General features: G+C 45.9%; 1 protein-coding gene across 2 annotated transcripts; it reads left to right on the forward strand.

The window, feature by feature from the left end:
• The first annotated feature begins 449 nt into the window (after nt 1-449).
• Nucleotides 450-18029, forward strand: znf106a (zinc finger protein 106a). 2 transcript variants are annotated; one of them, XM_042071275.1, is made up of 22 exons: nt 450-621; nt 2988-3084; nt 3420-3481; nt 5201-5395; nt 6596-8437; nt 8749-9160; nt 9258-9327; nt 9535-9689; nt 9961-10021; nt 10107-10463; nt 10681-11482; nt 11824-11870; nt 12607-12752; nt 12956-13090; nt 13739-13855; nt 13969-14160; nt 14249-14311; nt 14541-14660; nt 14826-14897; nt 14987-15058; nt 15214-15360; nt 15680-18029. In XM_042071275.1, the coding sequence occupies exons 2-22, from the start codon at nt 3031-3033 to the stop codon at nt 15734-15736; spliced, it is 5178 nt and encodes a 1725-aa protein (XP_041927209.1). In that variant the 5' UTR covers nt 450-621; nt 2988-3030; the 3' UTR covers nt 15737-18029. The 2 variants fall into 2 exon arrangements, with proteins under 2 accessions (XP_041927209.1, XP_041927210.1); XM_042071276.1 differs by having other exon boundaries at nt 9261-9327.
• The last annotated feature ends 88 nt before the right edge of the window (nt 18030-18117 follow it).

The raw sequence follows: 18117 nt of genomic DNA on the forward strand, positions 1-18117 counted from the left end.
AATATTCACAATTCAAAATTTGCCACAAAGCCAAATCTGACATTTATTACATTAGTAAATATAGCTAGCACCACAGTTATAACTGTTAGCGAGCCAATCATACTGTGTAGCCTGTTCAACAAAAAATATAAACAGTGGCATAATGAATTGCCTGTTGATGTGTCTGCAAAATAATCTGAGCTGAGAAAAAGTTTATTTAAGTGGCACTGTCATGAGTTATTAAACCCCCATTTTGGACAAAAGTGGGCACTGTCAGTTCTGTAATATTGTATTGATGGTGTGTAATTTAATGGGTGCACCCATTGTGCATGTATCAACGTAAATAATCTCTTCCACTGATAATGTCTGCCCTGCAATGACCACTTTCCATCAGAGCCCCTGTCAAATATGCAATGCGTCTACCCTCCCCATCTATTATGTCTATATGACCCTCCCTACCTATGATCCATGCCACTGGAATCCCCTGAAACACCGGAAGTGAGGAACACGCGAGGTAACTGCAGATTCGACACCAATCGCTTGTGTACATAGCAAGTCAGACCCCCTTTATAGTTATAAGTGTACTTCGCTATGAGAGGAATACTTTGGAGAAAATTGATAGACTTATGCAGTTGCACTGAGGTATGTCCTGATGCTGCTTGTTTTTCCAAATAAGTTTGATAAAGTGAAAGATTGTAGTGTTATGAATGTTTATGTGTCCTGCTCTGCTAGCCAGCTAACATAGACGTTAAAGTAAATTGCATGTAATAATAATAGGTTGTCTATTACATTTTATTGACAATGGTTTTAATTTTGTAATAAATACATTTATTTACTTTCCATTTACCAAGTTAAAGTGTACAAATGAAATCACCTGCCTGGTGTTTTCAACATGATGCTGGTGCATAACGTGTAACGTTACGTTGTTAACGTTAGCAATAGCTACCTTACAGCCAACGATACAAACGATAGATTAACGCACACCTTTCTTCGCAGCTGTAAACATTTTATTCGAACAAGTTAGTTTGTAGCACGAGGAAGTTTACCGCATTGCTGGATGTAATATACATGAAATAAATGAATCCATACTTTTTGCGGTGAAGTTGGTCTGGATCTATTAGCCTAACCTAGCCAGGGTAAGAGCTAACGTATATTTTATGTATTAACATACATTATTTTGGTAAGTCGTGCACAACTTGGCGCAACTGAAAGTTTGCATGCAGCATTTGCAGTGCGTCGTCGTAAAACATTAACTTAGTCAAACGATTGAACACTGCCCTGTACGTTGTGAGGCAACTTTCGCTAGCCAACAGTTAGCTAGTTGGCTAACATTGTTACGCAAATAGGGAATGATAGGGAATGCACTGCGTTTAGTAAACTGATATTCATTGCAGTAAAGCTTTGCATTGCTTATAAAGATCTGTGCTTGGGTTTTTGGTATTTAAATGCCTTACACTGTCGCCATTTGCAGCTCGGTTGTGTGTTTGAAAACAAAATACATTTGCTCAGAGCTACATTTTCCTTCCTCCATTTCAATGGATTAAGACACCGTTGCCCTCCTCAAATTCAAAGCATTTCATCTGCCATCCTCACAGCTCGCAGAATAAACAAACAGGTTGCAGGGAAATGGAGTTTATTATGCTGCTGGTGTAAACTACTTGGACGAATTATTGAATGTAACCCTCCTGTCACTGCACAGCACTGTACCATTTGTGGGTCAGCTGAGGAGTATTTCCTTTCATAGTATGTCAGTGGGCAGCAAGACTACATACCAGCCGTTCCCTTTGGTGTGGGAAGGGTGTTAGGCTGCAGGATCTCCTCTCATAATCCAAAAGAGCCATAAATAACTGCCATTGTCGTTGCTGGGTAAGGGGGCCGACATACCATTTAATTTATGATGGAATACCAACGTTTTGAAGATGGACATGTATGAGAACACACGTCTCCAAGTTCATTACATCAACGTTGCCCAATAATATGTTTTTACAATATCTACAATACAACAATATCTAGGCTATATCACCGCAAATTGTAGCCGACCAATTTTCTTGATTTTTCATTTGTAGGTCAAATTCCTGTCTGTTGCAAACAGCAATACAGTACCCTCCAGAATTATTGGCACCTCTGCACTGATCTAAACTCCATAGAAAAACAGTGGGATGAGTCAAAGAGGAGAATGCACAAGTGTGGACCTAGGAATCTGGACGATCTGGGGGAGATTTTGTAAAGACGAATGGTCTTAAATCCCTTGTTTTGTATTCTCCAACTTTATAGGGTGTCATAGGAGAATATTACAAGCTGTTTTATTGGCAAAGGGAGGCTTAAGAAGGTATTACAAGCAGGGGTGCCAATAATTGTGAGTGACGTTTTTTTGTTAAAATATGGATTTCTATTGAGATTTTCCTTTTTCTCAAAATAAATTTGCTTCCCTTCAAGGTTGGACTTTTCCTATTTTTTTCATTGTGAGATTACAATAAATCACCAACAGATTATTTTTTATACCGGTTTTAGTCAACTTTAGCAGAGGTGCCAATAATTCTGGAGGGTACTCTATCTCTCCCCTTTTTTACCATGTAGGGTAAAGTTATTACTGTACATGACCTGCTCTCCTTTTGATGTTCTATATAAAACACATGTGACCTCTGGTGATAACTTTCCAGCACTGGTGTTGAACTTGTTCAGACACAACACTGCAACGGCAAAGGCCACCTCTTGGCCAGGGTGCTGCACTATCAGCAGCCCTGAATTAGCCCACTGTCCAGAAAGAACTCTCCACTGGGATGCCAGACTTGTTATTTGAAAGGTGGGGGATGGGGTCACGTCCAAGCCCTACTAATGGAGATTGCAGTCTCATATAGGCCTACATGCCCTTTTCAACTTACCTTAGGCCTTTGGTAAACCTGTTGTGAACCAGTGTAATCTTATGTACGTTATGCGTACATGACATGAACACAACACTTATTTATCCCCTTGGCCTCTTGCTTTCTCCTTTCTGGCCCTCTGTCCAGGTTTCTTTTTATTAGGTATGGCCTGACTCAAGACCTGCCCACCATGGGGAAAGAGAAGAAGTGCATTCTGTGTGAGATTGTTTACAGCTCCAAGCAGGTAACCCAAGACAAACCCAATTGGGATTTTATTGAAAGCTTTGTTGAACCTGTCCCTACCCTAAGAGCAGAGAGCTCTGAACACAATATCATAGTCTTTTGTTGTTGTTGTTATTACTGTTGTTATAGGTTTCAAGATTAGTCTTCAGCAGGTTTTCCTAGTTGATCTGATGTCTCAGAGCATCATGACCAATGAAGTTCCTCAAATGTTCCACATTTTGTTTCTTTAAAAAGCTCTCCTAGATACATTCATACTAGAAGACGAGACTTTCCAACTGCACATAATGAGCATAACATTAGATTTGCTTCCTTAAATGTGTCCTTGTGTGTCCTTAGGAGATGGATGAGCATATGAGGAGTATGTTGCACCACAGAGAGCTGGAAAACCTTAAGGGCCGGTGAGTTTTCCCTCTGCAAACATTTTGCAACAAACCAGCCAGACAGGCACATTAGGCCTCTTTTGAATAGCAGTAACACCTTTAGTTTTCTCCCACCACCGGATGTACTCAACAGGTTTCACAGCCCACCAATCTCTGAATCGTTTATAAATCCGTTAATTTTCTGAGTGAAGTTCAGGGAGAAGCAAGGTCATTTGCAGCTGTGTGGTTGTAATTCAGTTGTATTGTCTTGTGCTCTGTGGAACTTCATATGAAACCGTATGGAGCACGTGTCCTGTTAGACACGTGCCCCTTCGGTTATTCTGGAAAGAAGCTGGGGCAGCTGTCTGTGCCCAGGCTTATATATAGGCACTATACCGTTGGAACAACAGCCGACCCATACTCATGACAACTGGCTGGCAATCTCAAATGTCTGTTAGAGAGTTCTCTATATTTGAATGAGTGCATAATTCTTTTTTTTTGACATTGCTATATATTTTCTATTATACACAGCTCTGGAAAAAATGAAGAGACCACTGCACATTTTTCTGATGTCATCCTACGGTTGCTGAGTGACATTCGAATGAGTTGACAGCCATAATCAAATTTGCAGTGTTCTCTTAATTTTTGAATATGACCGACAACCGTAGGATGAGATCAGAAAAAATTGCTGTGAAAAAAAGAAAAATGTGCAGTGGTCTCTTCCTTTTCAGAGCTGTATATATTTCTAAAGTTTTAAAACTAGATTGAGTAGACCATTACCCCACTCAAGAAAGCAAACGCTGCAGAATAGACAGTCCACCAGGCAGGACCTGAAATGGGCCCGATGCCATGACACACTTTTCGGAGAGCCGCACTGCCAAATACCAGCATTCTCTCATCACTGCACCAGAGTGGCATTCTGGAGGGGAACTTGAGCAGGGATGGGTTTAGAGGGGGTGTTGGTGTTGGTGCAGCTGCAGCAAGCTCAGATTGCAGCTAATGCCTGATTGGCTGCTTGTTCCCAACGCTCTCTGAAGGGAGATGTAGGGAAATGAGGGGGAGAGAGAGAGAGAGAAAGAGGAAGGCAGAGAGAGAGGGAGAGAGTGCAAGGGAGGGGCAGCTGAGGGGAAAGCAGAGCGAGAGATGAGATACTAGCAGCCGCTGTCCTAAAGCAGCTGTCAGAGCCAGGCGGACACCACCATGACAGCGTGCTAGAGCTCTGGCCCCTGGCTGCCACAGAGAAGCCTGGGCACCACTCCTCTCCGCTCTGCTCCGCACTGCCAGGCTCAAAGAAGGTGCCGCAGTCTTCGCTCCACACCCAACATGGGCCAGGCATGAAGGTTGCCTTGGCTTGTTGGCATCACCCCGACACTCCGGAAAGAAAGAACGGCGCCTAGGGCCTCGTTAGATCAGGAAGACCCAGCTTTATTTTTTGTATCTTTATGTTTTTTGAAGAGTTTTGACTTTTTTTTTTACTTTTTCAGTTTGAAAATAAGTGTGTTTTTGCCTCCTGATCTCATTCAAGGAAGATTTTTGTTTGGGGTTTCTTTGTTTTTTTCTTGGAAATTGTCAAGTGTTGACAGTCTTTTTATTTTGTCTATTTGAATCTCTCAACCCTTTTTCTTTGTCACTTTTCCAAGCTATTTTTTGTCTTGGCTATTTGATGAGCCAATATCAGTCTAACCCTACCTGAGAGAAGCACCACCTGACCATGCCAGAGGCTTCTATTGATCGCCCGCTGTCCCCCTCCGTCCCTAGGGACTGTGGCCATGAGTGCCGGGTGTGTGGGGTGAAAGTGGCGGGCCTGACCAACTACGCTGACCACATCTCAAGCCCCATCCACAAGCAACGAGTGGAGGCTCATGAGCAGCAGACCAGAGGCAGTGACCAGGAGGAGGAGTACTTCGATAAGGAGTTGGTGCAGCTCATCGAGAAACGCAAGGAGCTTATAAGGTACAGTTCAAGTCTGACTCAGTCTTCAGGTCTCTCAGGGTTTTTTTTTATTGTAAAATGCATGGTTTATGTCATGTTTTATTTTCTAATCTATTGATAATCTATTGTTAATTTACTGATTACTGTGTAGTTTCTGCCCTTATTTTCTGTACCAAGAAAATAACCCTAAGAGAGCAACATTTTGTATCTATTTAGAACCAAAGTGTACCTTTTGCACACCTGTAAACGAAGAGTTAACTGAGCTGCGGCTGATACTGTGCTTGTGGCTGCGCTGGAAGTTCCGGCATGCGTCATGGTGTGCCCTATTCTAAATTAGACCGAGCTTGAAAACAGGGCCGCTGCTGGAGTTGGATGTCAGGTGGTGAGAGACCTAGCCTAAAACAGCCATGACCACTCGCGCTCTCACAGCCTTTCTAAACATATCAGCTCACCTTGGCATGGGAACTGGGCACTGTCCACTACAGAGCAAAGAGTTCACACATTTGAATTGTTTCAAGAGACATTAGTTCAGTTAGGAAAACAATTGTGTATGTGTGACCGAATGGAAATACTATTGAGGAAATGGAAGCCACAGCTTCTCTAAAGTGTTACGTAGTGCAAATCGTTGAATTTGATGTGGGGCTGTTTTTCACTGAATATCCTGAATAACACTCCTTGCTAAATAGTAAAGGGTGCTAGTAAAATACCTTTATTCTTGTCTGTAACTTTATGTGGAGGGGGAACCACAGTTCCACCAATCCAGTGATTCATTGTTGACATTTGGAAGTGAATTTCCAGCTCATTTCATACTGTCTTTACTACTGTAATAAGATTTACATGAATGTTACATTTGGCAGAGAAAGTTGTTTGACATCCTGTGGTAGTGGGGGAGGGTCGTGGTATGGTATGGGGTGGTGTGACTGTCACAGACAGGAGTTTGGGGTGCAGCTGCTGTCTTGTCACATGCCAAAGCCTATCCTTCTCTGCCCTGACTGCCTCATGAGGTCAGACCCCTCTGGCACGTGATTCACTTTCTCCTGACGCATGGCACTGCAGTATCACTCCTCCCTTTGGCTGTGTTCCTAACAAAATGCCTTTCACTGTTGGAAAGGGTTTGTTTGAGTTATGGCCTGTGTCTGTCTTTGTCTAGTTATGTCTGGGTGCCTAGATAGTACCCATGTTTAGCTTTTTTTTTTTATTATTATTTTTTTTTTAACTCAGGCTTCAAGAAGCTGCAGCCAAAAAGGAGCGTGAGGAAGAGGAACGGCGGAAGCAGCAGGAGCAAAAGCTGCGCCGGGGCTCAAAGCCATGGCATCGCCAGAACAGGGCGTCGTGGGACTGGAACTTCTCTGACGTACCGCCGCCCCCTAGGGGCTGGTGGGGGGACATGTCAAGTTGGCAGAAGGCATGGGGAGGTGGCAATTGTGACCGGGGCAACTGGCAACACCCCCAAAGCAGGCAAAATAAAAGTGCAACATGGCATGCAGAAGTGCCACCTAACTTCCAGCAGTGGGACCCAGCAGCTTACTCTGGGCAAGCCAGTGGCCATGGTAGTGGCAAACCGAATGACTACAGGGGAAATGCTGAGCATATCTGGGGTAAGAACTGGGGTGGCAAGGATGGAGGAAATGGTAGAGACAACCAGTATCAGTGGCGGCGATCTAAGGAGTCTGTCCAGGTGGGGCAACAGCAGCCTGAGTCCTCTAGGAATCCCACCAACAAACCCCTCAAAGCATTTAAGTCCATGCAGTCACTAGGGGGAGACAAAAACCCAAAGTATTCCCATGGGCAGGATGGCCCAAGGAAGGGCTACCAGAGCAGGGAAAGTTCTAGTGGAGAACAGGAACGAAACAAGGGGCCTGCACCTCAGAAGGTAGACAAGCAGTATCGCTGGGCGCCATACCCACCAGCCAAAGTCAATGACATACCACCTTTGATGGATGGCCAGAGTTCCTCCGTGGAGAATAGTCCAGGCCAGTGGCATTTGCGATCAGGACATCAATCTAGACAGCATCTGTCCTCAGATCATCACAAGATGGACCAAAGATATAGAAAGAATAGGCGGAGTTTTTGCAGCGTCACCAGTGAGAGCCCCAGTACCACGTCAACCAGCAGCGGTAAAAAGGCTGAAAGGCCAGCAGAGCACACAGACAAATCACCTCCACCCTCCTCCCCCAGGACCGACCTCAGTCGAGCGTCCAGTCAGGAACACCTTAGAACGTCCAGACTCCAGGAGTCCGGAGCCTCTAGACCCACATCTAGAAGCCCCTCTGCTGCAGAGCAAGAGCGTCTGCTCTCCGACATGCTGAGAAGAGCCAAAGAGACCCTTCTGGAGAAGAGGCCCGGCGGAGAACTCTGGGTTCGTCGAGAGCAGAGCAATGAGACGGCACTGCACATCCAGGAGCTTGAGGACTGCGTTCCGAGCAGCCCGAGGACAGCCGTCCAAGACCAGGCACAAGGTGCCGACGGTCAGGTTGAACTACCCAGCTATGATGAGGACTCTGCTGCTGATCGAACCCCACCTGGCACCAGGTACGCCTCAAGCCAGACCGAATGCCTGTCCCTGCAGTCTGTCCAAGTTAGTACGTCTACTGCTGACCGAGAGGAGGAGGAGGAGGAAGTAGTAGTGAAAGAGGAAGCGGAGGTAAGCATGATTACGACAGATCAGGCATCGCATGTGGGGGATGAGGGTTTTGGCTCTGACGGGAACACGCCGAGAGAGGACGCAAACGCCGAGACCAACCCTGATGGTTATGCCACAGTGCCCAGCCTGAGCAAGTTGGCGCTGCCTGCTTGCCTCAAGCGAGACCTGAACCGACACATCGGCACTAAAGGGAAGGCTGGTCCCGGGCATGAGCCCAATCTGAACATCGCACGGCGCATCCGCAACGTGAGTGGCACGCGCAAGAGCGAATCAGAGAAGGACTCCGGTTTGAAGCCCGGTCTGAAGCCCATCCTGAGAGAGCTCATCAGTTCCACAGGGGCCCGACGCAATGTCAACTGGGACCAGGTGTACCAGGAGGTCAGCAGGAAGAAGCAGGAGAAAGGCAAAGGTCTACCCAGGTACATCTGATGGTTTGCAGTATTTTGGGAAACCAGTGAAATACAAAGATTTGTAGATCTTTATTCAGATGCACAAAGTCAAACACTAATTGCAAGGTTAATGTGAGTCTTGTTACACTGTAGAGTACAGACAGTGCAGTCCATGTGGAGTATATCAGAGTGTTTGTTTGTTTGTTTATTTATATATTATCAGTAAACTGTTGATTGGATACACCGTTCAGGCATCTTGCATGTCCTTTGCCATTCCATATGTACATGTTGTTTATTGCCTGTGAAAACTCAACTGACTGCCACTTGTTGTGCCTGTTCAGGTTTGGCATCGAGATGGTGTCGAGCGAGCAGGAGAATGCCGCCCAGGCGGAGCGAGATGAGCCCCTTTGCGAAGGGTACCATTGGGATTCCCTGTTGTGCGGCACTGCGGCTCCACTTCCATCCCGCAAACGCAGCCTGTCTGAAAGCAGCATCGCCCCTGATCGCACCGCCACCACCCTGTCACTCTTTTCCACGCCCAGCGATGTCCAAGACCCCAGACCCAGGTGCAGCCAGTCTGACCCAAGACCCAAAGAAATCCCAGAACAGGACTTCGCCGAACTGCCCCAGGGTCCGGCCCCGGTGGAGGTCGTGGCCCAGGCGCCTGAGTCTGTGGAGGGAGACAGCAGCTGCCTGTCCGGAGCGGAGATGAACGAGAGTCCCACTGGAGGGAAGAAGAGACGAGCCGTAGGGGTAAGTAGAAGCAGGGTTGCCACGGGTTTGTGTTAATGATTGAAAGGCTTGATGTTTTTTTTTTTTTTTAACATTGCCACTCTTCCGGTCCTGACAGGAGGTTCCTGCTGTAGAAATGGCATGTGCTGAGAGAAACAATAAGAGAAGGAAACTCAAAGGAAAGAAAGGTATGTTGCTATTATCATTTTATGAAGTCATTAGGAACTCACTATACTGAAATATGGACAGCTTTATTCCAGGAAATAGTCCATTTGTTTTTGTGGCAAACTTTCTACTGACCCTGGACCATTTCATTTGAAGCACACTGCTTCTCTGTGGACAATAGTAGAACCTCTGTCCTTACTGCTATTCCTTATCTTTGCGTGTCTCTGCAGACCGTTGTCATGTGGACCAGTTACTGGCTGTCTCTCTGAGAGAGGAGGAGTTGAACGGCTCTCTGCAGGCAGTGGACCAAAGTCTGATCCAGGCTCGTGCTGCCCTGCAGGCTGCATACATGGAGGTCCAGCGCCTCCTAGTGGTCAAACAGCAGGTAGGATTATCCAACTGCAGGCAATGGGAAAAGTCTTAAATATAAAGCTAATTTAATAACGAGGCAAGATCCTAATCTCAAACATCGGTGGATCAGCTCAATGCTTCTATACTTCATTCCACTTGATCTCTTTAGTTCATGCACGAGTCACTTTGCTGATTTGACAGACTTTGCTGTTTGGCCCTCATTCAAATTAGCATCCATTATCTTTGTAGTCACTTTATGTGTCTTTTAAGAGTGCTCTGTCTTAAGACTGTGATATTATTTTCAGGTTACAATGGAGATGAGCACATTGAGAACTAGACGCATTGAAATCCTGAAAGGGATGCAAGGTAAATCTGATAATGGACATGTTCTGTTTTCTAATAACATTTACCAGGATATAGTGGTATAACAAAAATGCATACACTCTTATAGACGACATGCAGCATTCAAGTTCGCCGAGAGGAGCAAGCATGGACGAGGACTCTGGGAAAGTGCCGACAGCGGCCATCTCCACGGCAGCCTCCTCCGCCTCCTCTCTGTTCTCCCCCTTGCCTGAAACGGTTGCCTTTGGCCAGAGCCAGCCTGTGTGCCCGAAGCGTGCGGCCCCCCCCTCGCCCCTCTCCCCTGCCCAGCCCACCCCCACCACCACCAACCAGCCCATAGTGATCAAGCTGGAGCCACTGTCCCCTAACAACCATGCTGAAGAGCCCGCGGCGGCCCGGAGCCCGGTACCCAACCTCCACAGCACCACGCCGGAGCTGCCCAACTACACCGCACCGCCGCACTCCGGTAGGGCCCTCCTCGCTTTCACAACAAACAAACAAACAAACAAGCAAACAAACAAACATTTCAAATTTCAAATCAAATCCAGAAGAAATAAAGAAGTAGAACTGAAGTGACATAATGATGGTTTAACTTGAGGTGTAGATGTCTTAGAACAGAGGGCACTCAAACTTTAAGCATGGTTGAATGTGCCTAAAAGTTCTGTGTTTGTATTCCTCAACAGGGCTAGACCTTGAGTCCACATCAGTCCAGATGGTGGAGCTTCGTCAGTCTAGCACTGACCTCAGTGCTGCCCTGTCCAGCTGCGCTCCGATGCCCGAGACGTCCGCCGCCTCCAGCCGCAGGAGCTCACGCATTCTGGAGACCGCCCCGCCTGCGTCCGGCCTCCTGCCCCTCTCCCCTCCACTGTCCCAGCCTGAGCAGGCCAAGGGTGTGAAGAAAGTGCGCAAGCTGAAGAAGAAGCGCATGCTGCGCCAGGCCCAGGGCGCCAGCGCACCCGCCGACCCCAGCGACTCGGAGACCGAGGGCGAGTCGGTGGCGTCCAGGACGCGCATGCGCAAGCTGCGGCCCCGGCGGAGGCCCAGCGGCTCCCTGGTCAGCACCTCCACGCCGCCCTGCACCGACAAGCCGCAGGAAGAGGAGGAGGAGGAGGAGGAGAATAAGAACACGAAGGGCAACGATGACAGCGCGGTCAAAGAGGAGTCGGCTCAGGGCTTCACAACAGTGGAGACTTCTCCACCTCCTCCTCCTCCACCCATGCAGCTGAAGCTGCGCCTCTCCGACTCCTCCGACCTGGAGATGGTGGAGCTGCGTCAGGGGAGAGCCAGCGAGGTGATCAGCATCGACATGTCCGACCAAGAGGACGTGAAGATGGAAGAAGAGGAGACGACGGCCACGGTTACGCCTCTGGCCGACACGGTGGCGCCCGAAGTGTGCATGAAGGAGGAGATGCCAAAGGTGGCCTGTAATGAAGTGACCTCCACTAGCGAAATGCCAAAAGCCAGCATCACCATCAAGACTGACGTGTAAGGGTCACAGGGATTGGGTTGAGTGTGGTGTGCAAAAGTTGCCAGTGGGAGAAGACTGTGTGGTGCTGCTATTAAAAAACGTGTCATGTAATCTCTGAATGAGCTTGAGTCACCTGAGCTTGTTAGCCTTGGGTAGTATTTCATTTTTGAAATTTGAGGCGGAGGGACAGCTGACTGCAGTAAATGAGAGAGTTAAGAATGCTGGTCATGTGCTTGCACTTAGGGCTCTTATGTGGGATCAGGTTACAGACCGTTTTAGAGCAGGATGCTGATTGGAAGATGAATGTGTTTGTGACTGCAGCGCACCACTGACACACTTTTCATATTTTTTGTTGCAGAAAATATTCAACCGTCTTGGCTGGGAAGCTGCGCAAAAGCTCAGCAGGTAGGTCTCAGCAGGAAGTTAATACTCCTGCATTGCATGAATGCTGACCTTAACATCGACCTTAATCATGACCAGTCTTACACCTCAAACTGATGGACGGTGGGAAGGATAACTGGCTCTCCTCTCCTCTAACTCGACGAGGCAGTGAGGGTCCAAGCAACAGAAATAGAATCATTACGCTTTGAATAGGCCAAAATAGTCATCATATCCCAGGATGACTTTATAAGGGCAAATGTATTCTTAGAGCTGATAAATGACTTAATGAGCAGCATCTGACAGCAGTTTCTTAGAGTGGACAGTGTGAATTAAATGTGAGACACTTTCCATAACCATAATTAAAATATACACTGTATTGACAAAGGTATTGGCATGCCTGTAATTATATCTACAGGAACGTCAATGGCATCCCATTCTAAATGCATAGGAATTAGGCATTCATTTTACAGCTTGTAACAGTTTCCAGTCTTTAGGGAAGGATTTTACAGAGTGTCTGGATTCATTTAGAAGAGTATTGGTGAGGTCACCGCACCGGTGTTGGAAAGTTTGGCTCACAATGTCTGTTCTAGTTTACCCCATAGGTGTTTGATGATGTAGAGATTATGCACAATATGCTGAGGAGAGATGGTGATCTACGATATGATATAAAAAATCTTCCAGTATAATATGATATTGTAATCATGTGACGTAGTCTGGCGCAGCCCTTCCTCACACACCGTGTTTTGACTGTGCTCTGCAGATGTTGATGGGGGAGAGGAGCAGCGTCCAGAGCCCACCGAGGGCCCATTTGAGGGCCACCAGGAGGCTGTGCACGACATGCAGATCCACGAGGGCCTGCTGTACACCTGCTCCGGCGACAGAACCATCCGGGCCTTCTGCCTCAGCGTGAGTTCCGCTGTCCTCTTTCGTCACTCCCACAGGCCGTTCATCGTCTCACCTTCGCCTTGCTAACTTCCGTGCTAGTTTTTGTGAGCCGATACAGTTATCAATGGAGACGCCCAACACAAGCCCTACAGAGCGCACGGTCAGAGAAATGGTACCATTCACGGCGGTTTCTGTTATAAATAAATGTGGTCTGTGTCCTGCAGACTCGTCAGTGCGTCACTGTGTTTGATGGCCACAGCTCCAAGGTGAACTGCATCCTGCTGTCGTCGGGACCTGGTCTGGCCCCACGCCTGTACTCCGGCTCCAGCGACCAGACTGTTCGCTGCTACAGCCTCAGGGTAAGGCTCCCACCTGCACCGCTATGTCATTCCTCTTTAAATCCTTAAAAAAATCTGTCTACTTGTCCTTCTACTTGTATTATGTACTTACCTTATCTGTAAAGCACTTTGAGTCAAACTTCTGTTGTTGTTCTTTAAAAAGTACTTTATAAATAAAGTGACTTGAATTGATTTGACACTTTCTGCCAAAAGGCCTCCCCAGCCCTGTAGACTCCTTCTTGCCTTGTCCACTTTATATATTCCTCATCCTCCATTTCAATTTGATAGTAAATAAACTTGTAATAGGCGAATCACACACCTAGCATAGCTATACAGCATAAGACTATAGCAAGTCGCTACTGAGAAAACCAGCCATGCAACGGCTGCCTGATAAATCTCGAGAGAATCGTGAAACATTACCTTGTCAGTAGATATAGCTTTTTGGAGAGCTTTTGCCTGTTGTTAATCCTTCACCTCCACAACAAACGCATAAGTCACGAGAAGTTTGCTATTTACAACAGCAGAGTAAAATATAAATATATTGTGACTAGTGGGAGCTCTACAGTAACCAAAAATGACCTGCATGATGTACCTTTAAGGGTGACTTCCTCCACTGTCTGTGCCACTGTGCTTGTCAAAGTGCTGATGTTGTTCTTTGTTGTGTGTTAGACGCGTGAGTGTGTGGAGCAGCTCTCTCTGCCAGACCGAGTCCTCTGCCTGCACAGCCGCTGGAAGACGCTGTTCGTGGGCCTGGCCAATGGATCCGTGGTGACCTTCAGCCTCAAGGTCAGAGCCTGGCTCATCTCTGTTTAGAAATAGGTCAACACTGCTGCGATGGTGGGTGTCTTGGAGGCAAACTGGGTGTTACTGACCTCCTGTCTTGCCTCTCCCCTCAACAGACGAATCGGCAGCTGGAAGTGTTTGATTGCCATGGGCCCCGGGCAGTGAGTTGCCTGGCAACAGCGCAGGAGGGCGTGAGGCGGATTCTGCTGGTGGGTTCCTATGACAGCACCATCAGCGTCCGAGATGCTAAGAACGGACTGCTCCTTCGCACGTTGGAGGGACATTCCAAAACTGTGCTCTGCATGAAGGTGAGGAGTGAGTGTGTGTTGAATAGTGATGAAGTTTGTGTTAGCTCATGATTGTGTTGAATCTAATCTGTCTAAATGTCTCCATCAGGTGGTGAATGATCTGGTCTTCAGTGGTTCCAGTGACCAGTCTGTCCATGCACACAACATCCACGTATGTTTAATCATTCAGTCATGCAATGTGCTCACTACACAAAACAAAATGAAGGATCTTGTAAATGTAACTAAACATGTAAATGTAAGAATTACAGAGGGATCTAAACTAATTATCCATTCTGTATGCATGTATTCTGTTTGGTCTTTTTCCTGAACTTAACTTAACTTTTTTGTTTGATCCATTTTAAGCAAAAGCCCGTCACATCTCCTCTCATCTGTTTGTTCAGACAGGGGAGCTGGTGCGCATCTATAAAGGCCACAGCCATGCGGTCACTGTGGTGGCCATCCTTGGTAAAGTGATGGTGACGGCCTGCTTAGATAAGTTGGTGCGGGTCTACGAGCTTCAGGTGAGTCTCCCGTACTCGATCAGATTCTGTTATTCTAAAGGATGGTTGGACCGCTGCAGTGTTTAGTGTTGGGATGTATTCAGGCTTATAAAGTGTCTGGAGATATATATTTTTATGGAGGACCAACTCTACGGTATGTCTTATATTCCCTCTGTAATTCTGCAGTCTCATGATCGGCTGCAAGTATATGGTGGACACTCGGACATGGTTATGTGTATGGTCATACACAAAAGTATGGTGAGTCTGTTCATGTCATGTCAGAATTTTAAAAGATAATCTTGTTAGTAGTGCATGTTGGATTGTGACGTGTTGCTTCTGTGCTTTAGATCTACACAGGTTGTTATGACGGGAGTGTGCGAGCTGTGAAACTCAATCTGATCCAAAACTACCGCTGCTTGGTAAGACTGGGGATTGGGATGTAACTTTGTTTATGTGGCAAAGTACTGTCTAGTGTCTCATAGTTTCATGAAATAGAGCCATCAAGCTCCCCACTGAGGTAACCTGTTTTTGTGTGTGTTTGTGTATGGCGTGTGTGTGTGTGTGTGTTCTGCAGTGGCACGGCTGCTCTCTGATCTTTGGTGTGATGGAGCACCTCCAGCAGCACCTGCTCCAGGACCACGTATCGCCGGGCCTGCAGATGCTGAAGTGCCGCTGGAAAAACTGTGACGGCTTCTTCAGTGCTCGCAATGGCTCCAAGCAGGTACTAAACAAAAGCCCCACTGCCACTTTAACATGCATCAGACCACAGGCCCCTGCCTCTTTAACATGCCTCGTCTGTCTATATAGCATAGCAACTGTGCTAGTGTCTCTGATATATCTTGGTTTATACACAATGTCACAACCATTTTTTTTAAATGTGATATATCCTGCAAATGTAGTTTTCTTGTGAAAAGTCACTTAATATCTCTTGTTTGTTATATATGACAGTCTAGCATACAGTATGGTATATAATGATAGACTTACAGTAATAATATAATGTAAGTGTGAACTGAGGCCTGCTCTTGTTTCCCACCGTGTAGGGGCTTGAGAAGCACATGCATAAACATGCTGAGGAGGACAGCAAAATGGAGCCGTGAGGGGCCAACGTTGAGGTCCAGCCGGAGTAGCAGCGTCGCTGTTTACCCCCCCACACCCTCACGCTACGTTTCCCATATTGGGAAGATCCCAGAGCAAACTCCGTACTGGAACTCTTGCTCCTTCAACTTGTTTTTATGACATCAGACATTTAACAGTCTCCACTGAGAAGGGGAATTCAATGGTAGACCATGGCAAAACATAGATCGTAACAAGGGCAGCTGACCAAGAGAAATGTAGTTCACATCCATTTTTAGGCCTAATGAATAAGACTTCCTTGGATGATGCAGCTAGGGGGCAGATTTTTCTTTTTTAATCTTATGGAAAAGGAAATACATTTTTTAAATAATAGCAGCAAAAACTGCTTTGTCAAGGGCATGAAGTCTTGCCTTCTCAGTGGAGTTGTTAGTGTTTTGGTTTCCAATGTCCAGAGACTCTCTTGTTCTCAATCTTCATATTTTCCATGTCTCTGTGATGTCCTCCTCTACTATCTACTCTCTGTGGGAGAAAGGCAAGAGCCAGCACTTTCTACTGCCATAGCAACTCTGCCCATTTCTCATGAAAAGGGATGTTGTGTACCCATTTCTGGACAGTCAGTCTGTGTTACGTCTGGACAATCAGTGTTCAGTCTGATCTTTTCCAACATGAGTTGATTCTTATCTTATCACGATTATGTTCATGTGAAAGATTAAAAGAATAACTGACCAAAAGGAAAAAAAAGAGAAGAAGAAAACAAATTGATGATGAAAGAAGATGATAGTTGTTTAATGAAAGAAACTTAGGACCAGGTTGAAGATATTGCTCTCCCAGCTGCACCCACTCACTTTATCAACATTTGATTTGTTTACTTTGTTTTATGTTTTTTCCTCCGTGTGATAGTCCATCCTTAACTTACTCATATGGCATGGGTTTAGGGATATATCTGTAGTTTGGAGTATTTTGGGTTGTGAGTGACCGCATGGTACTTGTGAATGTTGTTGAGCAACTATGTTGTGTCTTTATCCAGGGCTAGTGCTAGTGACACCTGGTGGAGAGGTTATAGAAACTCCCAAAGGTGCTCAGAGGGGTGGGGTTTGGTTTTGTTCGCACACCCACCCACCCTGATGTTTTCAAGTGGTCTTTCTCAAATACAGTAGAATACTGTATGGGTTTGTTGTCAAGTTTTGCCATTCATCTTTGAGTTGAATTTTTTTTTTAAGCCAAACTGTCACTTACTAAGACTTTTATGAGATAAAGGTTTAATTTCACAGACGTTTGAGTGCCTCTAAGTTGAGCGTTGAGTGGTGTTCATGTTTTGCCATTGATGTACGGTTGCTCATCGGAAAGGATACTGGAAGGCCTGTGGTGTACTGTGCTGTGATATCAGTCTGTGGTTTTAGTTCTGAGGGACTTGAGTTTGCAGTGAAGGCGTCCAGAGAAATGGCACTTTTTGCTTATCCAGGGCGTGAAACTGTGTGTGTGTGTGTTTGAGCACCACATTTAACTTGTGGCGATGTTTCATGACTTGCAGTTTGTATCAGTGGAATGAGAGGATTTTCTTTCTTTGTATTTCTACATTTTTCGGGGTGATTGTTTTTGTATGTGGTCTGATTTTGACTTTGTTTTTTTTTTCTTGTTTTTTTCCCCCCCTATTATCATTATTATTTTGTTGGTAGTGGAAGTGTGGAACGACACGGCTTGGCTCTGTGCCAGCAGGAAGGCATTTCTAGCTGTGTAGTGTTTGATGGAGGTTGTCAGTGGAGGTGATTTTAAAAGGGAAGTGGTTGGAAGTACAAAGTACCAGGATCCCCCTCCCATGCCATACCTCACCCCGACAACTAACACATACATACACAAACACATAACTATGGCCTACAAATCTGCCACCACACACAATGGTGGGCTCTACTGCCACCATTAAGTAGCTATATGGACACAGTCTCACTTTAAGTCATTCTTCACGTGGTCTTTTAAAAGAGAGCTATTTTAAAGGTTTTAAAATAACCAGTGTCCACCTATAGCACATTCTTAATTATTTGTCACAGGGTTTGACAGCATGTCTTGCAACTGATTTTTCTATATTATTCCCAGCGACCCCAAAAATTAACCCTGAGATTTAGGAGTCTTTTCTGTTGAGTTTTTTATTCTGGTGTGTAGCGCTGGGATGAGCATTGACTTTATCTCTCAACAAGTGCTCCTGAGTATTCTTTCACTGACTTTTGCTCATAAAATGCTGTGAACTTAACATGTTTTTGTAAGACGTTAATAGTTGAGAGATTTTAAAAAAGACTGGAATAAAACAGATTTGCATCATCATGGTTTGCTAGTTTTTTTTTTTTTGGCCATGTTGAATACATACAATGTTTTCCACTGCCAGAAATGAGGGTTCCAATGAAGACCCCTA

This window comes from Alosa sapidissima, chromosome 19 (assembly GCF_018492685.1).
Source record: "Alosa sapidissima isolate fAloSap1 chromosome 19, fAloSap1.pri, whole genome shotgun sequence".
Classification (NCBI taxonomy): domain Eukaryota; kingdom Metazoa; phylum Chordata; class Actinopteri; order Clupeiformes; family Clupeidae; genus Alosa; species Alosa sapidissima.